The 26,779-nt window shown below is 42.1% G+C and overlaps 1 protein-coding gene across 1 annotated transcript in view; it reads right to left on the bottom strand.

Moving 5' to 3' along the window:
* Nucleotides 1-26,779, bottom strand: part of bckdk (branched chain ketoacid dehydrogenase kinase) — a 73,931-nt gene that overhangs the window by 9,047 nt on the left and 38,105 nt on the right. The window contains exons 8-9 of the mRNA XM_063031391.1: nucleotides 23,797-23,925; nucleotides 8,913-9,002 (exon numbers count right to left, since the gene is read on the bottom strand). Coding sequence (XP_062887461.1) covers nucleotides 8,913-9,002; nucleotides 23,797-23,925 — 219 coding nt within the window. The remainder of the gene's footprint in view (nucleotides 1-8,912; nucleotides 9,003-23,796; nucleotides 23,926-26,779) is intronic.

Genomic DNA, 26,779 nt, shown 5'->3' with positions numbered 1-26,779 from the left:
CGCATCCATCCAACAATCTCTTTGACCACCAACCATCAGGCAAGAGATACCATAGCAATAGGACAAGAACTATTGGGATGGGAAACAGTTTCTACCCTCAAACTGTGAGACTAATGAACTCCCTGCCATCACCCTGGTCTCATCACATATGAAGTGCCTGTAGCATTATACTGCTCACTTTTTAACTTGTGTATGCCCCTTATTATTAATTCATTTGTGGTAATATTATTTTATGCGTTAGTGCATGAGTTGTATATACTGTGCTGTGCACCTTAGTCCGGAGGAACATTGTTTCATTTGGCAGTATACATGTGTATGGTTGACAATAAACTTGAACTTCAACTAAAAATAATACTCGTAGAATCAGTTAAGAGTAGTAGGCAGTGAAATTATCCACGTCAGCTTGGTAGTTATAGAGTAATAACTATTCCTCGACCTGCTGGTGTGGGACCTGAGGCGACTGTACTTCCTACTGAATGGTAGTAGCAAGAAGAGGGCATGCCCTAGATGGTAAGGGTCTTCAATGATGGATGCTGCTTTCTTGTGTCAGTGCTCCCTGTAACCATAATTATGTTCCCTCCCTGCACAGTGGCACTGTGCAGGTGTCTCCTTAACAGAACGTCTCTGGCAGAGTCAGACAGTAGCTCGGCAGCAGTCTCCCCCAGTGGTACTAGGGGTGGACAATTAATGGCACCCCACACTTGGAACAGTGCATTAAAAAGGGTGGCCAGTCATGGAACCAAACCGTGACCCTTTCACTCCCAGCTCTACCCTCAACCAGTCTCGGAGCAGCTAAACATGATATCATGTTGCCCAATTCCACGCCCCGCAGCGACTGATCCACTAGCAGAGCCCTCGTGAACGATTTCGTTTACAGTTTACTTCCGATTCCGTGAATGGGGTTTTGCTTAATGGCATGGGAAGTTTTTAGATAACCAGGGTATTTTTTGTCTATGGATTTCCCAGTGTAACCCTCCGATACTGCCGTCAGGAAGTGCCATCACTGACGGCGATGCCACCTTCTCCAGTGATTACACAAAGGCCCTTTTGAAGTGAATGGACAGAAATTCAGTGGTGTCTCACCAATGTACTGAAGTCAATACATTCATGGGATAAGCAACTATTTCGTAGCCCATAGAATTTTGCCAAGTTCACAAGAACAGTTTCAATTCTTGGCATTGCAATAGTTAACTGGACAAATTTTGGTCTGGACAGAGTGAGATTGGGCAAAAATCACAGGTTTGCAGCAACATAGAGCAAGTGTTTTCCATCCCTTGCTTTGTGCAAACTCCCAGGATCCAACAAAGTGTTAGCCAGAAATAGCTCTTCCCTTCTTTAGCACTCGTTCCTGCTCGGTTTCTCAGGATTTTGCTTTGATTCACATCCATACAGCCAGACACATTATATGGCATTAACCTACCTCACTGGCGGGTGGCTGCATTTACAGATTAGCAACAAGTTACACAGGAACAGGAGTTACAATGAAAGCAGAAGGAAACAGCAAATTATTGTTTATAGTATCGTTAATTTATCCCCCATTTCAATCTCTCCATTGTTCAGAGGATAGGCAAATAATCTGCCCCAGGTGGAACACTTAACACCGTGCAAACTACAAAACACCTCCCCAAGACACAACCCACCTCCCTGCAAGGATCAATAGTCAAAACCAACAGGCACTGACATTATTCTAGTTTTCCTCTAGTCACTTATTAACCTTTACGGTCAGCAGATTTTTCATGAAATTAACCTTAAATGTTCAAAATTTTGCCCATGGCCTTTTCATTGTTGATGGCTGACGGTTTGAAAATTAAAGGTTGATAACAGAGAGCAACAACACTGACCAGCAGGACTCGTATTGAAACAGAGACCGTCTAATCTTGCCAGGGAATGTCATTTTGGTGCAGCAGCTGCCTTTGTGCACCACATTACATCATAAACGGTGAACTTTGATAACAGCACATCACAAGCATTAACTCAATGTGACCTCGTATTATATTCCATCTGCCATCTCCTCATCCATTCACATTCCTTTCCCACGTTCCCTTGAAGTCTCTCTGCATTTACCTCACAACTCACCCACTACCCCGATACACAACTTCAGCGTACTGGGACATACAGGTTTCCCCCGCCATCTGAAGGCAGAGCGTTCCTATGAAACAGTTCGTAAGCCGGAATGTCGTAAAGCGAAGAAGCAATTACCATTTATTTATATGGGAAAAATTTGTGAGCATTCGCAGACCCAAAAAATAACCTACCAAATCATGCCAAATAACACATAAAACCTAAAATAACATAGTAAAAGCAGGAATGATATGATAAATGCACAGCCTATATAAATTAGAAATGCTTCTCTACAACGATTGCTTGCACTGTTCCCGTAGCGAAAATCTCACACAAGCGCTGTTGGCAAAAACACTCTCCAGTAACCTTTAAGCTATGAAGCTGCAAAATCATACCAAAGAACACATAAAAATACACAGCCGATATAAAGTAGAAATAATGTATGTACAGTGTAGTATTACGGGAATCGGGAAGACAGCTTGCCGAGCACACATGATGGTGTGTTAGGCTGAGTCGTCAGGAGTTTGGGTGGTGCAGTGGCCCCACCCTCCGGGCAGTGAACCAATACCGATCCACGAAGCATGCAGCGGTAGCCAGGAGGCGCACAGCACATCTTTAAGAAAAAAAGCCGAAACAAACATGCTAATTAATTAGGTGCCACCCAGCACGTAGTTGTCGGCCCAGATCAGTGGCGATTGCCAATTGCATCAGCTCTGATCTGGGCAGACAATTATGTGCCAGGCAGCACCTAATTAATTAGCATATTTATTTCAGCTTTTTTCTTAAAGATGTGCTGTGTGCCTCCCGGCTACCGCTGCATTCTCCGCGAATCAGTATCTGTCCGTGGCCCGGGGTTTGGGGTGGTGGGACACTGGGGTGTCATTTCATTGTCCATCAGGGCAGGCAGCTCATCTTCTTCTATGTCTGCCTGCCTCAATGTCGAAGGTTGAGGTTGGTCGTCTGCTGTGGCTGATGTGGAAGGCTTGCTTGACTGCTGAGCCTCGCGCATTTTTCTATCATACAGTTCTTTGTAAGCACTCAAACCATCTTGCAAATATCCCCTAAACCGACGTACCCTTTCAAAATTAGAGTCATACTTTATCATTGCAGCGAAAATCTCACGCAGTTGCCTCACATTCAGTTCCTGGGCGACTTCACCTTTGGTCCATTTGCTACTGAATTCGGTTTCAATTGTTATCCTTTCCTCTTGCAATTGCGTCAGCTCTTCATTTATCAGTTCTTGGTCATGAGATGCCAAGACCTCTTCAACGTCATCTTCGTCAACTTCCACAAGCCAAACTCACATTGTCCTTCCTTCGTTCACCACGATCGAAACGCTTAATTATGTCTAGTTTTACGCTAAGTGTATCATCCTTACAAGCTCTTTCAGGCTTTTCCGACACCTTAGAACTCATCTTGCTAACGGATGCTCACAGGCACGTGTTTAAGCAATGCCGGCGAGAATGCCGTTCTGAATCCGGGGGAGAGCGGCTGCTCAGGGCGCGCGCTGATTTTTTTTCACGCACTGCCTTTTTTCATAACAGTGAAAACACCTTCTGTTAGCAAAAACAGGGAACTAATGTAGGTCTTTTGTAACAGTGAGGTTTCGTAAAACGAACGTTCAAAAAGCAGGGGACACCTGTATTATATATGTTCCCTTCATCAAAATAATTGATATAAACTGAATAGTTGGGGCCACAGCACAAACTGCAGTAACACACTTGTTGTAGGACCCCAACCCAAAAATTATCAATTTTTCCTGTTTTCTGTCTGTTAACCAATTCTCAGCCTGTGGTAGTACGTAACCTCCAGTCCCGAGTGCCTACTTTGTTTTTATTTTCATTTTGTTTGTTTAAAGATGCCAGCATGGATAGAAGATTGGCTGGCTGGCAGGAGGCAAACAGTGGGAACAAAGGGAGTCTTGGCTGCTGGTGACTAGCTGTGTTCCACAGGGGTCAGTGATGGGACCACTTCTTCTCATGTTCTATGTCAGTGATTTGGATGACGTAATTGATAGCTTTGTGGCCAAGTCTGCAGACAATGCAAAGATAGATGTACTGCTGAGGAAGGAGAGGCTGCGGAACAGTTTAGGAGAATGGGCAAAGAAGTGGCAGATGGAATACAGAGTCGTGAAATATATGATCAACACTGGGGCACCTCAGGGGTGTGTGTGCTTATCCCACTGCTCTACTCTCTCTATACCTATGATTGTGTGGCTAGGCGTAGCACAAATACCATCTATGATACAACCATTGTTGGTAGATTCTCAGATGGTGACGAGAGGGTGTGCAAGAACAAGATATGCCAACTAGTGGAGTGGTGCTGCAGTAACAACCCGGCACTCAATGTCAGTAAGACAAAAGAGCTGATTGTGGACTTCAGGAAGGGTACGGTGAAGGAACACATAGCAGTCCTCATAGAGGGATCAAAAGTGGAGAGACGAGCAGTTTCAAGTTAGATAGATTAGATTAGATTCAACGTTATTGTCATTGTGCCGAGGACAGATACAAAGTCAATGAAATGCAGTTAGCATCTGACCAGAAATGCAAAGAATAGTGTTATTTACAAAATAACTGCAAATAGAAAGTAAGTGCTACAGCACACAAATATAAAAGTACTGAGACAGTACAATATGGATGCAATACTGCTTAGCACTGTGATGTGAGGTTGAGCAGGGTCACAGCCTCAGGGAAGAAGCTCTTCCTGTGCCTGCTGGTGCGGGAGCAGAGGCTCCTGTAGCGCCTACCAGATGGGAGGAGAGTAAAAAGTCCATGGTTAGGGTGAGATGAATCCTTGATGCTTTTCGCCCTGCCCAGGCAGCGCTTATGGTAGATGTTCTCAGTGGTGGGCAATTGAGTGCCGATAATCCGTTGGGCAGTTTTCACCACATGCTGGAGTGCTTTGCAGTCCGATACGGGACAATTGCCATACCACACTGAGATGCAGTTGGTGAGTATGCTCTCAATGGTACAGCGGTAAAAGTCCGTCAGTATCCTGGGACAGAGGTGAGCTTTTTTGATGCTCCACAGGAAATAAAGGTACTCTTGCACCTTTTTGATCAGGATGGAGGAGTTCAGGGACCAGGTGAGATCCTCGGAAATGTGGACACCAAGGAATTTGAAGCTTGATACATGCTCCACTACAGCTCCGTTGATATAGATGGGGACGTGAGTGTGGCTCCTAGCACATCATTGTGAAGTCCACAATAATCTCCTTGGTCTTCTGGGTGTTAAGGACCAGTCTGTTGTCGGCACACCACGCGGCCAGGTGCTGGACCTCGTCCCTGTAGGCCGTCTCATCATCCCTTCTGATCAGGCCAACCACTGTGGTGTCATCTGCGAACTCGATTATGGAGTTATAACCATGTACAAGAACGCAGTCATAGGTAAAAAGGGAGTACAGAAGAGGGTTCAGCACACAGCCTTGAGGCACACCGGTGTTCAGGGTGAGAGTGGAGGAGGAGAGGTTGTCTAATTTAACTAATTGGGATCTGTTAGTCAGGAAGTCCAAGGTCCAATTGCAGAGGGATGAGCTGATACCAAGCTGGCGAGGTTTGGCGTTCAGCTTGGAGGGGATCACAGTATTGAATGTGGAACTAAAGTCAATGAACAGCATTCTGACGTAAGAATTGGGGCGATCCAGATGGGTCAGGGCAGAGTGAAGTGCTGTGGAGATGGCGTCCTCTGGTGACCTGCTGGTGCGAGTTCCTGGGTGTCAAGATCTCTGACGATCTAACCTGGTCCCAACATATCAACGCAGTAATCAAGAAGGCAAAACAGCGGTTATACTTGATAAGAAATTTGGTATGTCAACAAATACACTCAAAAACTTCTATAGATGTACCGTGGAGAGCATTCTGACAGGCTGCATCACTGTCTAATATGGGGAAGCTACTGCACAGGACCAAAAGAAGCTGCAGAGGGTTGTAAATCTAGTCAGCTCCACCTTGGGTACGAGCCTATAAAGTACCCAGCACATCTTCAGGGAGCGGTGTCTCAGAAAGGCAGCATCCATTATTAAGGACCTCCAGCACCCAGGGCATGCACTTTTCTCACTGTTACCATTGCATAGGTGGTACAGGAACCTGAAGGCACACAGTCAGCGATTCAGGAACAGCTTCTTCCCCTCTGCCATCCGATTCCTAAATGGACATTGAACCCTTGGACACTACCTTACCTTTTTAATATTTAGTATTTCTGTTTTTTCCATGATTTTTATATTCAATATAAGGATACTGTAATTGATATGCTTAATTATTTTATTTCGTGTTGTTTTTCCTTCTATATTATGTACTGCATTGAGCTGCTGCTGCTAAGTTAGCAAATCTCACCGCACATGCCAGTGATAATAAACCTGATTCTGATTCTTTTCAAGTACTTTAGTAGAAGGAATAAAGGTGTAGATTATTTTCCAAATCAGCAATCAAAGGTGCAAAGTGACTTGGGGATCCCGATTCTGCTGGATTCCCTGAAGGCTAACTTGCTGTATGAGTCAGTGGTGAGGAAGGCAAATGTAAATGTTTGCATTCATTTCAAGACTACTAGAATATGAAAGCAAGGGACCGGGACCATAATCAGAATCAACTTTAACGTAACTGACATATAGTATGTCATGAAATTTGGAAAAACTGTAAATTACTATAAGAAATACACAAAAATTTAAATTAAAAGTAATTAAAAGTAAGAGAGAACAAAAATAGTAAGGTAGTGTTCATGGGTTGGTTCGCTGTCTGCTCAGAAATCTGATGCCAGAGGGCTAGAAATGTTCCTGAAATGTTGAATATGTCTTTATGCTGAGGCTTTCTAAGGCATTGGTCAGACCACACAAAGTATGTGAGCAGTTTTAGACCCCTTATCTAAGAAAGGATGTGCTAGCATTACGAAAGGTCCAGAGAAGATTCACGAGAATGATGGGGTTCATTTATGAAGAGTGTTTGATAGCGCGAGACCTGCACTCACTGTATTCAGCAGGCTGGGGGGAACGGATCTCATTGAAATCTATTGAACGTTGAAAGGCCTTGATAGGGTGGATGTGGAGAGGATGTTTCCTACACTGGGGAAGTCTAAGACCAGAGGGCACAGCCTCAGAATAGAATGATGTCCCTTAAGAACAAATGAGGAATTTCTTTAGCCACAGAGAGGTGAATTTGTGGAATTTATTGCCACATTCGCTGTGGAGGCCAAGTCACTGGATATATTTAAAGCACAAGTTGACAGGTTCAGAGGTAAGGGTATCAAACGTTACAGGGAGAAGACAGAAGAATGCGGTTGAGGGGCATAATAAATCGAAGTTCAAAGTAAATTTATTATCGAAGTACATACATCACCATATACAGCCGAGATTTATTTTCTTGCAAGCAATTACAGTAAATACGAGAAACACGATAGAATAAAAGATCACACCCAACAGAACTGATTACAACCAATGTGCAAGAAAAAAAAACTGCAAATACAAAAAGTAAAAAAGGAATAATAATAAATAAATATGCAATAAATACTGAGTCCTTGAAAGTGGGTTCAGTTCGGTGAGAACATTTCAGTGATAGGGCGAGTGAAGTTATCCCCTTTGGTTTAAGAGCCTGATGGTTGAGAGGTGATAACTGTTCCTGAACCTGAGGCTCCGAACCTTCTTCCTGATTGCAGTAGTGAGAACAGAGCAGAGCAGAGTCGGGACAGTGGGGATCCCTGATGATGGATGCTACTTTCCTGCAACAGTGTTTCATGTAGATGTGCACAATGGTGGGGCGGGCTTTTCCTGTGACGGACTGGGCCGTATCCACTACTTTTTGACAGCATTTCTGTTCAAGGGCATTGGCGTTTCCATACTGGGCTGTGACGTAGCCAATCAATATACTCTCCACCGTAAATCTGTCAAAGTTTTAGATGACATGCTGAATTTTCACAAACTTCTATGAAGTAAAGGCGTTGCTGTGCTTTCTTCGTAATTGCACTTACTGTACTCGCCGGACCCAGGATAGACCCTCTGAAATAATAAATCAGCCGTGATGGAATGCTGGAGTAGACTCGATGAGCCTGCTCCTGTGTCTTACGGCCTTATTAACTTATTGAGTGACACCTTTAAGATCTGTTAGTCCAAATTCATAGCTTCACTTATTCATTTAACCATTATAACCTTAAAACAAAAACTCGTAACAGATTTGTCAAACAGTATTTCTCTTTTAGCAATCGATGTTGGCTCTGCCAAATCTTTCTGCACACAGTTACCAGTTCCTTAGCAATAGATTCCAACATTTCCCCATTACAGAAAAACAGAGCACTGGTCTGTAGTTACCCATTTACTCTCTCCTTCCTTTCTTAAATATTCCTACCTTCCAATCTGTGAGAACCATTCTAACATCTAAGGAACTTTATCAGTTAAAGACAGGGCTCCCAACTCCTTTGAAGCCTTGGGATGTACTTTCTCCGGTTCTGGGCATTCACGTCTTCTACTTCATTCATTTCTCTTTTTTAAATAAACTAATGCCATTCCTCACTCTGTTAATCTCCGCACCATTTGCAGCAGACCTGCCCAGAATATGTAATGCGATGAGGGCCACCTCTCTTTGCATTACTAGTGAACCAGCAGCAACTGGTTATTTGGTTCAAGAACAAACAGGTATAAATAAACTACACTCTGGGGGCAGGGGGGGGGCAGAGGTTATCAGCAGAACTCTGCTGCTCAGCACTTTCCCGCTATTCTCCAAACTTACTTTCTGTCGGTACATAAAGACCTTCCCAGGAGCACAGTTTGTTGTAATCTTCAAACAGGCAGGATCTGTGTACAAGAGGAGGGGCTGTCAACAGCAAAACAAAGGGGGAACCCATTTGTCAGTGTGACCTGAAATTACTTACCTGATAATGAAATCAATATCGTTGTTGGCAATGGTGATCACAAGGTCAGGGACATTATACGGAGTCTCCAGGTGACTCTCCATCGTAGCTCTACCAGAGGGGAGAGAGAGAATCATTAAGGCAACGAAGTACGAAGTCCATCATTTATGCACTCGCCTATTGTCATATTTCCATGACATACTAAAATGATGGCAAAGACTAAAACTCCACCGAATGCTGAGAGATAGCTGGTGTCACTAGAAGCAGCTGCAATACTATGAACCACAGTAAGACAAACATGAGTTATTCACAGATAATATCAGTATTGTACATAAAGAACATGGGGAAATGTAATTTTCAAGTATGATAATAAAGCTCCAGCTCCTGACTGACAAGGTCAAGGAGCTGGAGATCCACCTGGGAGGCTGAAAACTGTACAGGTGAGACTTTTTCTGAAGTGGCCACATTCAGAGTGCAGGCTTCAGACAGGTGGGTGAGATCTAGGAGAGATGAGGGGAGCAAAGGGTCTCCGAGGGTTTCCCTGCGGCCATTCCCCTCAGCGACGAGTATACCCCATGGGAGGGGAATGACCTATCAGGACACAGCGGCAGACAGGCCAGTGGCACTGTGGTCAGCTCCAAAGCTCGGCAGGGAAGGGAAGAGTCAGGCAGAGTCAACAGTCACAGGATGGACAGGAGATTCTGCAGCTGAGAAGGAGATGCCAGGATGATGTGCTGTCTCCCAGGTGCTAGGGTCCAGGATGTCTCAGAACAGCTGCACAATATTCTCAAGGGGGAGGGTGAGCAGCCAGAGGTCGAAGTGCACATTGGCACTAATGACATAGATAGAAAAGGGGAAAGAGGTCCCGCACAGAGAGTGTAGGGAGTTTGGAAGATGCTGACGAGCAGGACCTCCAAGGCAGTCATCTCTGGATTACTCATTGTGCCACATGCTAGTCAGGGAAGAAATAAGATGATAATACAGATGAATGAGTGGCCGAGGAACTGGCACAGGGGGCAGGGTTTCAGGTTCTTGGATCGTTGGAACCTCCTTTGGGGTAGGGGTGACCTGTACAACAGGGATTGATTGCACCCAAACTGGGAGGGAACCAAAGTGTCAAGTCAGAAAGTGGAGGGACGGAGAAGAACACAGATGTCAGAGCCAGTAGAAACATACATAAGAAATAGGAGCAGGAGTAGGCCGTTCAGCCCATCGAGCCTGCCCCGCCATTCAATAAGATCGTGGCTGATCTGTCTGTAAACTCAGCTCCATCTTTTCCCCATAACCCTTAATTCCCTTACTATGTAAAAACCTATCTAACTGTTTCTTAGTGAAGAAGCCTTAACTGCTTCCCTGAGCAGAGAATTCCACAGATTCACCACTCTCTGGGAAAAACAGTTACTCCTCATCTCTGTCCTAAATCTCCTCTCCTGAATCTTGAGACATTGTCCGCTAGAAAAGAGCAAAGTAACAGACATGATGGGTCAGATAGTTTGAAGTGTGTGTTTTCAGTGCTAAAATTATGGGTAAAGGTGATAAAATTAAGAGTATGGATCAGTACATGGAACTATGATGTGGCCATTACAGAGATTCAGTTTGAGAGGGGGACAGGAATGAGTGCTTAATGTCCCAGGGTTTCAACATTTTGGAAAAGATAGAGAGGGAGATGAAAGAAATGAGGGAGTTGCAATACTAATCAAGGACATTATCACAGTTGCAGTCAAATGGGAGGTAATGGAGGGCTCTTCCACTGCGTCCATATGGGCAGAACTCAAAACTAAGAAGGGTACAGTCACTCTGATGGGTTATATAATCAACCCCCCCCCAATGTGTTAATGGGTTGGGAACACCCACCTAGCAGCCTTTTCTTTCTCTTCCTTTGTTCTTTGAAAAATGTGTGCAAGTTCTTCATGGAGGGAATTAACTCTTTGTTATAAGTTTTGCAGTTACCCGTGAAAGGTTCTAAAGGAAGAACAGTGAATTTTTGTTCGTCCTGTCTGTTTTTGGTGTTTCTTTGTATTCCATGGGATTGGTTTTAGGGGAACTTAGAATCCACACTGGCCATGTGTAATCTGGGTTGGGAATGAAATTTGTGCACTTCTATTCCGGAAACGAGATGCCCGTGTTTCTGAGGTAACAGGGTATTCCAGGGAAATTGCTCATCAGTATTTTGGAATTTGAACTTAACATTTTGGAAAGATTGGAACATTTGGAGAACAATCCTAAAAGTTGCTTTTATTAACAAAATTGCTTCCTTTTACACAATGTAAAGTATGTTGCTCAATGCCTTTATCATTGACTTTGAGTTTCAGATCCCTTGGAAAAATAATTCTGAAGTCACCAGTGTCTTGTTATGTAAAATGCAAATAGAAGTTCAATTTAAACTTTGGACTGGTCCAATCGGCATTTCAGCATTTATCTAGCTACTGCTGGATGTTTGAATTAAAATATCTTGGTCAGTCAGCCCTGGCACTGCAGAGTTGAGATATAGCTGTAACAGGTATTAAAAGTTTTATCTTCCTTGCAGATAGTTTTTATTGTACTGGAGAACCACAGTGGGGCGGGGGGGGGGGTCAGGAGATCACAACAATTGATCCCAAGGGACCATCTGTGTGAAAATAATGGGGGGGGGGGAGGTGGAAGGAGGTTAGAAAGCATATCTGAGAACAAAGACACAAACAAAGGGAAGAAAAAGGAAAAAAAAACTTTTTTTAAGATGGTTCCTCATCAGTATAGACGTATGAGAGGAGAAATGGGTGCAGCATATATGTAGAGGATGAAGATGGCCAGGGAAGGGAAAGTATGGCTTTAAAGTTACCCAACATCATGAGTGCTCAAGCAGCAGAATTGACAGTGGTGGTATGTGGTTAGCCATCCAGATCAGTCATACAATCGGATAGTATGTATGTTTATAATAGCCTTACAGAACATTTGCCTCGTTGGAAAGAAAGAGGGTTTCTCTCAGCTGACAGAAAGCCCCTCCCATCTGCCGCTCTGTTGTGGTACATGTTTGAAGAAGCAAAGGAGAAAAAATACAGAGTCATAAAGGTGAAAGCCCAGTCTAAATTATCTCCTGAGAAGAATGAGAAAGCTGTCGCGTTAATGAATGAAGGTGCTTTAGATGAGCAGGAATTGTAGCTGCAGATTGGGGACATGGGAAGGCAGAAGGAACAACAGGTTAAGATTTAACAGAGGAGTAGAAGAAAGATGAAGAATTTTTAAAAAATTAATAGAAGGAGCAGGGTCAGAAATGTACAAGGGTGTATGTGTGTAGGATGGAGTAGTCCCGTATAAAGGGAAGCTTGGCGTCCCAGAGGGAGGAAGACGACAGATGATCCACTGGTCCCATGACCTATGGGGACACCAGGGAGCCGAAAGCACCATGGAAAAGATAAAGGTGTTGCTTTGGTGGTTTAGGATTAAGGACAAGTTGGAGCACTATCAAGAACTAATTGATTTATGCACAATATAATCCTGATAGAAATGTGAAGAAAGGAGCCCTCCAACATACCAGCCCAGTGGAAGGGCCTTGGACTAATTTGCAGATATATTGTGTTGGACTTTTGCCACCCACCCCAGGAGGGTACAAATATGTTCTTGTCATGATAAGACAATTTCACCAAGTGGGTGGAAGATTTCCTGCTGAAGACAAACACGGCCAAAGCCACTGCAAAAATCTTATTGTAAAGGATTTTTACTCACTGGGGATTACCTTGGAGTATAGGATTAGATTATGGCACACCGTGCACAGCCTAGATAATGCAAGATATCATGGCAGTTTTTTGGAATCAAACAGAGACTGCATATACCCTATAAACCACAATCTAGTGGGAAGGATGAACCAAACATTAAAAAAAATGTCAGCCAAAATCGTACAACGACCTGGAACGACAGGGCAGCTAGTTTTGCCTTTTGTACTGATGATAATAAGGAATATAGTTGCATCATCGACTGGTTACACCCCCTATAAACTCGTTGTTGGAAGAGACATAACAGGGTTGGAGGAGTTGTTAGGATTAGATTTGTCAGAACCCAAATTAGATGGGATTGTCAGTACAATAATTGGTAGAGATAATGAAAAAAGCCAATTACGTGGCCGTCCATCAATTACAAAACACAAGGCACTTTTTGACTCAAAAGTCGGTCCCATAAAATTAAGTCCAGGAGAAAGTGACGATTAAAATACATTCACCCACCTCATTTTTAAATCCAAGCTTTGCAGGGCACTACAAAATTATAGACAAGGTATATATCAGTATACAAGGTACTGATTTCTCCAGATATTGTAAGAAAATTGGATGGTCTACATCAACCAGTTGAAATTGGTAGGGGAGGAACAGGAAGGTTATCACCATCGGCAGGTAACAATTGATACACATGATGACCCAGTTTTGGAGACTTGACAATCGATGTGCATGGTCACCCTGACATGGAAGATTTGAGGTTGGAAAATCTGTTCCAAGTAGATGATGACAGATTTGACCAAGGAGGAATTTTTATGTTCTCACAGTCTGAGAATTCGGGGTGTCTTGTCAAGAACAGGAAAAAAAAAAGTTGGTTTTCCCTCCCCTAACTGGAAAAGAAATTGGATAGGAAAAATAAAGATGGACAGCTTGAGTGCAAAGACAACTGGGAGCCTGGATTGGATGGGCTAGAAAACAGATAGAAAATATGGACTCAAAATAATTTACGATTAAAACTTGAAACTGGAAATAAGAGCAGAAATTATACTTGTGTGTTACAGGTTTAATTCGACGTGATGAGAATAATGTAACATTGACTACCTCACAATCTCAAGTAGCTGGAACTACACCAGAGTCTTAAAGTAGTGAGACCCAGCGTAATACAAAGGGTTAGGATCAGTGTTAGGAGATGCAGGGGAATTTGTTACTTTGGTACGAGGGTACCAGCAAGTGCAGATAATTTCTAATCTAACTAGAATAATGGTGGCTGAATGATGCTCGTTTATAATGAGACACTTATTTACTCATTTTCTTGGTAGACAATTAAGCAGGAGTAAGTTCAAGTCAGTCAAAAATACAAAAAGAGAGGACTATTAGAATTAGTGAAAGCATGGTTTGCAATGGTCAATACTTTAGATACAGCAGAGTTAAACCAGATACAGTCCCTTCAGTAGAAAATGAGGGATTTTACTGGAGAAAATTATCAGGATACAACTTGATTCACATCAAGTACCAAATCGGGTATCAGATGAACAACTAAAGCAAAATGCTGGGAAAAAGTGCCCTTGTGTCATATTAGAAATCTTAACTAACTAATAGATGACTGAGTATCTGTAATTATGATAAAGTAAGGTTTTATGTCAGTGTGATATTTCATATTCCCCGACATGGAAGTAGTTTAACCTACTCTTTGAAAAGCGTTAATAATCTGGGCAAATATCATGAGAAGAGATGGATACTCTTAAGTAACCCTCCATCACATGCTGTTGTTATGAATGGTACTGGGAAAGGGATAGACTAATCAAGATGTCATCAAAGGGGGAAGTCACTGGGCTTGTCCAGAAGAGATGACAAGATAGAAACTTCTGGATTGTGTTTTTTGTACCTATAAGAATTGTTCATTGTCTATTCCACCTGTAAGTAGTGAGTTTTTCTTACAATATACTTTGGTGGGACAGACATATTATAGCCACAGCAACAATGGATGGAAACCATGTCTTTTGGAAAGTCATAATGTTTATGTTAAATCTCAAATCAATCAGATTTATAACCAAAATGATCGATTGATACTGGATCATGTGGAGATTAATCAAACCTTTTGTGATTTTTATTCTTCTTTATATCAATCAGAGTCTCCTCGAGATTCTAAATATATGAATGATTTTTTAGATAAGTTAGACTTCCCTCAGATTTCACAGGATATGTCTTCTTTATTAGATACTTCCATTACAATGGATGAGATTAAGAATGTTATTTTTTCTATGAATCTGGGGAAAGCTCCTGGCCCTGATGGGTTTACTGTTGAATTTTATAAATGTTTTGCTTCTTTATTGATTCCTTGGCTCTGTAGGGTTTTTGAGGCTTCTTTGAAACTTGGTAAACTTCCTGAATCTTTTAATAGAGCATCAATTTCTCTAATACTAAAGAAGGATAAAGACCCTGCTCAATGTGCATCTTATAGACCAATATCTTTATTAAATGTTGATTCTAAAGTTTTTTCTAAGTTATTAGCAAATAGACTAGAAAAAGTACTTCCTTCTATTATTTCGGAAGACCAAACGGGTTTTATTAAAGGTCGTTACTCTTTTTATAATATTCGTACATTGTTAAATATCGTTTATACTCCCTCACAAAATGTTCCTGAGTGTGTTATTTCTTTAGATGCCGAGAAAGCTTTTGATAGAGTAGAATGGCCTTATTTATTTAAGGTGCTTGAAATGTTTAATTTTAGCTTGAAATTTATATCCTGGATTAAACTGTTATATCATTCCCCTGTAGCCTCGGTTCGTACTAACTCTTTAAACTCACCTTTTTTTCCTCTCTTTCGTGGTACTCGACAAGGCTGTCCTCTTAGTCCCCTATTATTTGATATTGCATTAGAACCTCTTGCAATTGCTATTCGAGAATCTTCAAATATTACTGGGATAACTCGGGGATTAAAGTCCCATAAATTATCACTCTATGCTGATGATTTACTTTTATATATTTCTAACCCTGAGAAATCCATTCCTGCTGTTTTAGAGTTATTAGCACAATTTGGTCTTTTCTCAGGTTATAAATTAAATCTTAGTAAGAGTGAACTTTTTCCGATTAATAAACATCTTCCCTTATATTATAAATTTCCATTTAAATTGATTAATAATTATTTTTCATATCTTGGGATTAAAATTACTTGTAAATACAAAGATTTATTTAAGACTAACTTTTTACCATTAATAGACCATATTACTCAACTTTCATCTAAATGGTTTCCCTTATATTTAACTTTGATTGGTCGTATTAATGCAGTTAAGATGTTTTTTTTGCCAAAATTTTTATATGTGTTTCAGGCATTACCAATTTTCGTTCCAAAATCTTTCTTTGATAAAGTTGACTCTAAAATTTCTTCATTTATTTGGCAGAATAAGAATCCGAGACTGGGTAAAATACATTTACAGAAAGCTAAGAGAGATGGAGGTTTAGCATTACCTAACTTTAGATTTTATTATTGGGCTATTAATATTCGACATATGAAATTTTGGTTACTTGACCAGGACATACTATCTATTCCTAAATGGGTAGCATTGGAATTACAATCTGTTCAGGGTTATACACTTGGTTCTATTTTAGGCTCCTCTCTCCCTTTTGATTCGAAACGTCTTAAGCAGGCCTCTAACCCGATAGTCAAATATGCTTTGCGCATTTGGTTTCAATTCAGAAAATTTTTTGATCTTAATCAATTCGGGTTAGCGATTCCTATTTTAGGTAACATATTTTTTCTTCCCTCTTTTACGGATCGCGCTTTTCAAACTTGGAAGACTAAGGGTATTTTACGGTTTTTGGATTTATTTTTAGATGGTTCCCTTATGTCTTTTGAACAATTATCTAATAAATATAACTTATCAAGAATACATTTTTTTAGATATTTACAAGTTAGAAATTTCCTAAGTACTATACTTTCTTCCTTTCCAATGCTTCCTCCTACATATATTTTAGATTCGATAATTAACCTCAATCCATGTCAGAAAGGTGCATCGGCTATGATTTATAATATTATTATGAAACTTAGGAAAGCTCCATTTGATAAGATTAGGGTAGATTGGGAACAGGAATTGGGGCTTACCATTTCTGTGGATGATTGGGGGCAGATTTTACAATTAGTTAATACTTCCTCTATTTGTGCTAAACATTCCCTAATTCAATTTAAAGTGGTTCATAGAGCACATATGTCCAAAGATAAGTTAGCGCGTTTTTACTCGCATATTAATCCTTTCTGTGATAGATGTTCGGGGCAGATAGCCTCTTTAACTCATATGTTTTGGTCTTGCCCTACTTTGGAAACTTTTTGGAGAGATATTTTCAATATTATTTCTAAGGTATTAAATATAGATATCTCTCCTCACCCTATTACTGCTATCTTTGGACTACCTAAAATTTCTAGTAATCTTTCCCCTTCAGCCCGTAGAATGATTGCATTTCTTACTTTAATGGCGAAAAGATGTATTTTACAACATTGGAAAGAGCTTAATGCTCCAACTACCTTTTTTTGGTTTTCTCAGACGATTTTATGTTTGAATTTGGAGAAAATTAGAAGTAACCTTTATGATTCTTCATTTAAATTTGAACAGATTTGGGGACCTTTTATTCGATATTTTCATTTAATGTAATATTTACCCTTCTTGTTTTTTTTCACTGTTTTTAATGGAGGTCGGGATTGAGGACGTGATTTTAAGTTTAACTCTGTTTGGTTTCAAGTTAGTCCATTGCTTTGCCTTGCTTTTAGTTAGTTGCACGGTGGGTTTTTTTTTGGGGTTTTTTTTTCTTTTTTTTTCCATTGATATATATAAAATTTAGTATACTATTATGTTATCTTGGTTTCTTATGTTTAAATTACATTGTTTGTAGTATTTTTTTGGTATTGATATCTTTTGGAATTTTATTATACTTTAACATTGTATTAATGTTTATATGGCTTACCTTTTTTGTATACTTACTCAATAAAAAGATTTAAAAAGAAAGGAAAGTCATAATGTTGCAAGTGGGAGCATGACTTTAGATTTGACTTGTGTTGCCCTTAAGGCATTTATTTGACTTTGTTGGGTCTACGTTTTAAATGATTTGTTTGTGACTATTTTCTAGTTAAAGTTAAAGGTTGATAATTATGATACAGTTAACAAGGGTGGGTTCATTGTCTATGGTACATCGCAACATGCGATGACGTCACCTCCGGTTTCGCCGTATGTTATGTGTTACCGGTTCGGGAAGGTGTGAAGGTGGGTGCCATGTGTACAGCATGATTGTGAAGAGCTCCGTTTGTACCCACAAAGAAACATTATAGAAGCAACGCCGTGAGTTCCTATGAAAGTATTTGAAGTAAAAATATTAACGCGGTTTCTGTTTAGGAAGCGATGGTTGGGGCGGTGCGCGTGCCAGCTTTTCAATTTCAAACGCAGGGTGGGCTCGAGCCCGATGGCGGATTGACACGACCCCCCTCGCCCGATACTCGGGGTGGCTGGAGACACTCGCTAAAAGACAGCATGTGTGGTCTCCAGAATGAAACATACGCTGTATATGTTTGTATTTTTTTATCAACAGTTTTCACCATATGATGTTAATGTGGAAGAGTGAACAGTAAATGGTTAACCTTACTACGACTCTGTCTTCATTGGCTCCGGTTTAACTTGGTGTTTAGTCAGAGTTTCAACAAACAGCACGAGAACACTACATGACTATTGGAGGACGAACTTTGCCACAACCAGCAGTGGAGAAGGTATTGAAGGAGAATCTTCCAACCCTACAAATGGATACAGATTGATATTTGTGGGCCAATGTTGTTACCAAGAAGCCACTGATTCCTCATTGGACTGCAGACTGGACACGAGTTGTGGAAGAGGCAGAGGAGATAATCCATCAATGGATTAGACATACAAAAGTTATCAGGACACGCTGATGAAGCAATTGAAATACGGAGCAACACAGTTCATGGGATAAATTTTGGAATTAGGGATGAAATGTGAGGGTAGTATCGCATGCTGTGGTAATGTCAATTTTATGTAGGCTGATAATCGTATTGTTTAATGCGCATCAGCTTAGAAGGTGGAAGGCTGAAGTTGTGCAAAGGGAAGAGGATGATGGTTTTGTAATACAAAGAAGCCGATTGTCTGTATACAGAGTATATAAATTCAGTAAGAAAATGGTACCTTTTATCTTTGTATAATGTAAGTGTCGCACAGCTCCTGGGGGTTCTTGGCAGTCCAATGAGTAGTCAACAGAATAGAGGAGGATGCTGATCCTAAGACAAATATCTTTTGATCAAGAGGAGGGAGATGTTGGCCAGGAGGAACTACAGTCTACAAATCCGTGAATTTGAATGAATCAAGGACAGCAGTAGCAGACAGACCAATTGCCTTTGTTCTTGCCATAAGGGAGGAGATTGAGGCTGCCATTTTATGAAGGGACTGTGTTCTCCATTTTGTCAGTAAGTCGCTTGGCTTAATCAGTGTTTTACAGTCGACATAATGATGCTCTAAGTCATCTGCTGGACTAGAGGTCATTTCCAAATAAGAAGTTATTTGTGAGGTGCTCTTTGTGGTTGGATATAAAATGCAGGTTTAGGACTGTTGGGTCTGTATCTGTTCTGTGTGATTCAAGCTGGTTGCCGACTGAGGAAATAAAGAGCCATAAATTACCGATTATCACCCGCTGGGAAGACGGTAATAAATGGACGCCGGCCTGGAGCAGAGCCAATACAACGATGGTAAAGGTCAGACGCATGACCTTATAGACCAATGACACTAGGATGTACTATTTGAATTAGTAAGGAATGAATACAAAAGCAGATGCTTCAAGTATGCTGGCAGTGGTAACCCTGTAGGAGAAAACCATCGCGGATGAGGAGGACCTCACCGTTGTGGAGATTCGAAACACAACTACAAGGAACATGTGGACAGCAGCAGAAACGCCTATTTAACTGGCATTATATTTTCTATTCCTTGACTGTTCAGGGAAACATAGTAGGTGTGCACACAGGTACTTGTTTGTGTAAATTATCGTGTTCTTCCCCTGATTGAATAAAGTTACTTGTCGGCAATTACAGATTCTCTCTGTGCCTCCCTGATCATTATTACAAGGGGTGATTCTTGTAACAGTAGGTCAAATGTACTGCAGTTAGACAGTACACTGTTAAGGACAAGACGCTTTGGAGAGGGTGCAGAAGAGGTTTACCAAGATGCTGCCTACATTAGAGGGCTTGCTCTATCATGAGAACTTGGACAAGTACGGGTTGTTTTCTCTGGAGCTGCAGAGGCTGAGGGCAGATCTGATAGAGGTTTATGAGGTGCATAGATAGAGTAAAAAGACCATAATTTTTGTGTTGGAATGTCTAATATCAGAAGGCATGCATTTAAAGGTGAGAAGGGGTAATTTCAGCGGAGATGTGAGGGTCAAGTTCCCTCCCACCCCCCACAGTGAATGGTGGGTGCCTAGAATGCATTGCCTGGGGTGGTGGTAGAGGAAGAAGTATTAAGGACTTTTAAGAGATGCCAGTCACAGTCTTACCAATGTAGCAAAACTTTCAAACTTTATCACCTTGCAAAAGTGACCAATGTTCCAGTTGCCTTCATAATTACTTGCTCTCCCAGTTTTCTGTCCTTCATGAAGAAGGACACACAAACCCTTTCTACAGCTGCATTCTGTGGCCTCTCTCCATGTAAGTAATAGACTTTTGCCTGCAGTTCCAGCAATCCTTGGGTGACTTTGGGTGCCGTCAGTGCACATTATCCCCGTCACCATCTGCGTTTCCTGTTTCCTTCCACATCCCACACAGGTACCGTGGGCTGCTTAATTGAGTAGGGTAAGCTTTGCTAATTTGTAGGCAGCACAATCCAGGAGATTTGGTAGTAATGGGAGAGAGAATAGGTTACAAGTTAATTAGGAAATCAGACTGATGGGTGCACTCAGAGCTAGCACAGACTTGATGGGCCAGATAGCCTCAGACTGTGGAATCAGAAGAAATAAAATGAGAAACCATGTAGATAACTTACGTCCCCACATCTGCCAGATTTTGATTCATTTATTTAACATATTTTCCTTTGCTGATTGTTTATCTGTTCCCCATAACTGATTCTTCACAGATCTGGCTACCTTCACCTCGTCATTAATATTGACTGCAAACATTGATAGGGTGACACTCTGCAAGCTTCAGATCCATTTATTCTGACTTTGTTTTCCCAATAGTTAGCCAACCTTCGCTCCATGTTGAGCTGTTACCATCAGAGCCATGAGTGGGGTGGAGTCTTTTAGTGTCAACTTAGCCAATACCTTGAGTGAATCCAAATACATCACATCTACTGGTTCGCCTCCATCTGCCCCGGCTGTTACAATCTCAAAGAAATCTGGTAAGTTTGTCAAACGCCATTTCCCTACCATGAAACAATAATGATTTGCTTAATTGTATTATGATTTTCTTAATCAGATTGCAACATTCCCCTCATGACTGACTAAATGGCCTGTAGTTTCCTGTTTCTTCTTTTCTTCCTCAATAGAGTCATTACATTTGCAGTTTCAAATCCTTTGGAAAGCTTCCAGAATCTAGAGATTGTATTCCCAACCCGCGGTCCACGAACCCCTTGCTTAATTGTACTGGGAAAAAATTGGGAAACCACAATCTAGGGAATATCCTATGATTATAACAAATCAAACCCTTGCTGACCCCAGAACACAGAACGGCAAGTCCAGAGGACGTCAAGTTTTAGTCCCACCGACCTGTCTGCTACTTTTTCTCAAGTACCAGTGACTATCTTCAGTTTCTCTATCCCTTTTGGCTTCTAATTTGGATCCTTTAAAGCATCTTCTGCCATGAGGTTAAATATAAAATATTTATTCAAATTCCCAGCCACTTACTTCTCATGATTAAGCTCTCAGTCTCATTCTGAAAGGGGGCAATATTTACCAGAGCTGTTCACTTCCTTCTCCCCCACTTAAAGAAGCTCTTACTTTTCTGTTAATTCCTCCCTGTCTCAACTTCCCCTCTTTAGTACTTATTTTAAACAACCTCCACTGGGTTCAAGAATATTCCCCATCTCCTGATCTAAGACTGCTGCCTAATTAAGATGCTTTAAAAAGTTATGTTGTTTTTGTGAAAAACTTTCATTTTTCAGGATTTGGCTGCTGCAGACAAGGTCATCACTCTCTGTCCATCTCTAACTACCTTTGCGAGGGAGCCGAGCTGCCCTCTTAAGCTCCTGCTGCCAACCTGGTGAAGCTGTTCACAGAATGGAGTGGGGGAAGGCATTCCAATGACATCGAGGGAACGGCGACACATTTACAAGTCAGAATAGTGCGCACCTTGGAGGGGAATGAACGGTTAGTGGTGTTCTTGTGTACCTGAAGCCCGACTTCTTGGTGAGCAGGCTGGGGAGAGCTATGAGAAACTAAATGGCACTTTATAACAGAACAACGTTCCAACCTCTGTGTCCCAGTGGAAGAGGAAATAAATTGACAGATTAACAAGTGGGACGTCAATGAAGGCACCTGTTTTGTTAGAATCAGGATGGTTTTGAACTTTTAAATGTTGTCAGAGCTGAATTCATCCTAACAAGTGGAGTGTATTCAATTGTACTCCTTACTTGTCTCTCATGGATAATGGAAGGGCTTTGGGGTACGGGAAGTTGGGTCACCCACTACAGAAGAGTCCGTTTCCGATGCTCTCCTTTAGCCACCGCATTTATGTGACTAGTGCAGTTAGTTTTCTGATCAATGGTCTTTCTCAGCGTGTTATTGGCAGGGAACTTGGTGCTACTGAATGTCAAGGCAAGGCAGTCAGACTCACCTGTTGGGAATGGTCACTGCCTGGCATTTTCCACTTACCTTCCCCTCCCTGAGTAGAGTTTTTGTCTTGCTGTGTGCAGGAGAGGACAAATTAATTTACTGGGGAGTTGTGAATGCAACTGAAGGTGCACAGCCATCAGCAGACATCTCCACTCCAGACCTTTCGATTGAAGGAAGGTCACTGGAGAGAAGAAAAACTGGACTGCTCGGAGGAACCCCTTCACATGTCCTAGGGCTGACCTCAAACAACATCCACCATCTTCCTTGGTATGAGATATGGCTCAACTACAGAAGTTGATGTCTATTGACTACCTAGTGTCTGAATCCAGGAACACCCAAACCAAAGCATTATAAGACTATCTTCAACGCTGCGGTTTCACTACTTTAGGAATTAGGAATGGGCAATAAATGCTGGTCTTATCAAAAACAATGAACGAGTTAAAAAAGAACAAAGGAAAAAGTAAAAAAGATCCAAGAATAAAGATAGGTTGCCAGGTAGGTTGAGTGATCAAAGTTGAGTGAATGTTGCTTGTGGCAGAAACAGCCTGGGCCAGCAGACATTTAATATCAAGAGCATTGGCAAAGTGCCAATGGTGGAACGATTTGCACTTGGGTGTTCCTGAATTCAGATGCCAGGCAGCCAGTAGGCATCAAGGAGAAGGGTCCTGGTAAATTTAAGGGGAGTGTGGGAATCAGGGTCCAAAAGAGAGAGAGGGCCCTGATATGTTTGAGGGAGAATGGGAACTGGGTCTGTTACTGGAGTTTGACTATACCATTTTCTGGTTTTATTTCAGAATCCAGGCATTTGTATTATGGATTTTGTGAAACAACATGTAACCATCTTCAATGATCAACTCCTGATAGCATCTGCCACCTTCTGCATGTATGGAGCCCAGATCTGTACATAATACAGCAGAGGTAATCCAGCCAGCACCACAATGGCATACAAACTCGCTCCCTCCTTGTAATCCAGTGCCCATCATAAAATCAAACACACTTTTTTTTGTTTTCCTTGGTACCCGAGTAATATACTTTTGAGATCTACTTGAACAAAAACTCAAAAATCTCTGCTGCAATTTACTTTTTTTTAAAAAATAACTTCCCACTTAACCATGTTGAAATCTGCCAGTTTTGAGGTGAGTTGGGGATCTCGTCTTCTAGGGATTCTTTAAGTAACAGGATCTGAGTGAGAACTCTAATCATAACGTGGGTATGATCTTATCCTCGCTGCCGACCAGTGGATTGGTTCCAGAAGAAAGCGCAGCTGGACAACCAGCGGTGCCACACTGTGACTGAATGGAGCTTCCTGCGTCACGCGGGATTATTCTACACAATCCGCCACCCTCAGCCTCAGTGCACGACCACCCCTAGCAACAGCAGCAGCAGCAGCATCATCACCGAGAGGCTGAACTCACCTCATTGCATTCTTCAGCAGTTCAGGCAGAATGTAGTCCAACGGCAGGGGGATGTAGGGAAACCTTGCCGCTACGTGGCCGTTTATCCGCACCCGAGGGGAGCTGCCGTACTGATGCTCACACAGTCGCCTGGAGAAAGGAGGGGAAACAAACTCATTCAAACAACTTGCTTTTACATTGAACTCTGGGCTGCCTATGCACTCTCTATAGACAGGCGGGTGAGCAAAGCTCCATTTTCACCGGAATGTTACTACATTCTGGTGTTGATGTACGAAGGTATCTCAGGGGCCAATTCCACACCTAGAAAGCAGACAAGAGTGGCGAAGACAGTGCAGGGTTTTGGTTATCTTCATCACAAAGGGCATCGAGTACAAGAACCAGGAAGGCCTGGCACAGTTGTATAAAGCTTTGGTTAGGCTGCACTTTGGAGAATGACATGTACCTCTGATCAGCCCATTACAGGGAGGACATGGAGGCCTTTCAAAGGGTTCAGGAGGGGTTTGCTAGGAATCAGCGAGAGGTTGGACCAACGAGTTGTTTTCTCTGGAGCACTGGAGGCTGAGGGAGGCCTGATAGAAGTTTATAAAACTATGAGAGGGTTACAGATGTTAAGGCTGTCAGTACTTTTTACCCCTACAGGTAGAAATATTAAATTCCAGAGGGAATAGCTATAAGGTGGGGGGGAGGAGTTTAAAAGGGGATGTGCGAGGCAATTTTTTTTTATTAGGAAGAGAGATCAATGCCTGGAATGGGCTGCCAACGCTGGGAGTGGAAGCATATTTGATAGTGGTGTTTAAGAAGGTTTTACATACAGCAGGTGGGGCTTGTCAGTCGTTGTTGGTGGCTCATCTAACAGAAGGAAAACTCTGATCTCAAACCTCTGCTGTCCTGTGGCTATACCCACTCACAGGGACGGCTTCGTGTGGGAAAAGTCCGGAGCTGGAGTCCTACGTTGAGTTCAACGCTGACCGGCAACTCCTGCCACGCTTCTGGTACCAAACTGCATCGGTCTCCACCGTTCCTTTGGGTTCATCAGATGCATGGAGAGGGAAAGCTTGCTACATCGGCAAGTCTGCTCTCCATATCGCACTGTCCTGGTTTGTGTATCTAGACAGCCAGGACACAATATCCATGGTCAACTCTGACCGACGGAGGCCCTCACCTCACATACAGTGGACACATGGATAGGTAGGGGATGGGGGGATGTGGATCAGGTACAGGCAGAAGGGGTGAGTTTCATTTGGAATCACTTTCAGCACAAGCATAATGGGCTGAAGGGCCTGATCCTGTATTGCACTCTTCTGTGTGTGTGATTTTGAAATTGACTTCTAAATATAAACTCCTGAATATTTTTAAGTGCTTCACTGAAAGCTTTGCTCACAGTTTTGAGCATAATACCGCAAGTTTCAATCTGTTCCTTCCTTGAAATGTACACAAACTGCCTCGATCCCAGTTAGTTACCTATTAACTTAAAATCTGAATTTTATTAACTTTTACTGACCCAAGTATACCAAGAGATATGGGGTACATGTATATGGTTACGTCAGTGATGATCTGGTTGACCAGAGGAACAGACTCCAGATGTTAGTCTAATTGAATTTCGAAGTCACCACACCCTGCACGTGAGCAGGATGAGGTAAGGTCATTAAAGGAAATTACCTTTCACCTTTGCGGAAAATTATCCCGAGATTCAGTATCGATTTGATGGCAAAGTTTAACCAAAAGTAATTAAGTGATTATCAGTAACAATTTGTGCACAGTGGGCCATCTGAAGTTTGTTTTCAAGTTTTTCAATGAGAAAAAAAAACTGATCTAAACTAATTTTGTTCAGAATTAATGATTTTTGGGGGGGGGGGTCAGTGTTACCCCCACCCCCTGATAGTCTCTCTTGTTAGTAAAGACAAAACACTGAAGACAATAAAATCCCAGGTTCTTAAATATGCTAACAAAACATGATTTTAAGAGTCCTCTGTCACTAAGAACTGCTGCACTTCTGGAGACTGGTCTGACAGGGGTCTGTACGAAGACCCTGATAATTTTGATATCAATGAATGGTCTTAAGGGGTGCCACCCCCAACATAAGCATTTGTAGAAAATCAGTGCAAGTTGGAATAGCACAAATTATCCACACCGATCTGCTCCCAGCAAATGAGAACTCACATTTCAAATGTCTTTCTCACACACTTAAATGTGACTCTTCACTACGCCAACATAGGAGGGACTGGAGAAGCGAAGCCACGCAAAATAGAACACATTTAGAATCAGTCACAGAGCACTACTCCACAGAAACAGGCCCTTCAGCCCATCTAGCCCCTATCAATATCTTCTGCTTAGTCACATCCACCTGCAGTCAGGCCTACCCCTCAAGACTCTCATCCATGTACCAATCCAAAATTCTCTTAAATGATGCAATTGACCATACATTTACCATTTCCTCTAGCATCTCATTCCACACTCATACCATCCCCTGACTGAAGTAGTTCCCTCTCAGGTTCCCCTAAGTATTTCACATTTCACCCTAAACTTTGACATATCGTCCCGATCTTCACCTCCCCCTGCCCCCCACCTTCCACCAACTCCCCAGTCATCACCGACTCACCTTCACTACTGAGCAGGTGAGAAGGGCTCTGGGGAAACTGAGACATGGAAAAGTATTGGGACCGGATGATGTGAACCCCAGGGTCCTGAGGGAGTGTGCTGAGCGGCTGTGTGGAGTTCTCCAGCGCATTTTCAATCTGGAAAAGGGTTCCGACTGTGTGGAAAACACCATGTGTGATCCCAGTACCCAAGAAGGGCCGACCGGAAGTCTTGAATCGCTACCATTCAGTGGCTCTGATCTCAAACATCATGAAGACCCAAGAGAGGCTGGTCCTGGCTCACTCGATCCCCTGTAGTTTGCCTATCATAGGCAGGGCAGCACTGTGAGGATAATAGTTTTTGATTTCTCGTGTTTTCAATACCATACAGCCCTCATTACTGGGGA

This window comes from Mobula hypostoma, chromosome 23 (genome assembly GCF_963921235.1).
Source record: "Mobula hypostoma chromosome 23, sMobHyp1.1, whole genome shotgun sequence".
Classification (NCBI taxonomy): Eukaryota; Metazoa; Chordata; class Chondrichthyes; order Myliobatiformes; family Myliobatidae; genus Mobula; species Mobula hypostoma.
Note: the sequence above shows the minus strand (reverse complement) of the source record. Positions and strands in the feature narration are given on the sequence as shown.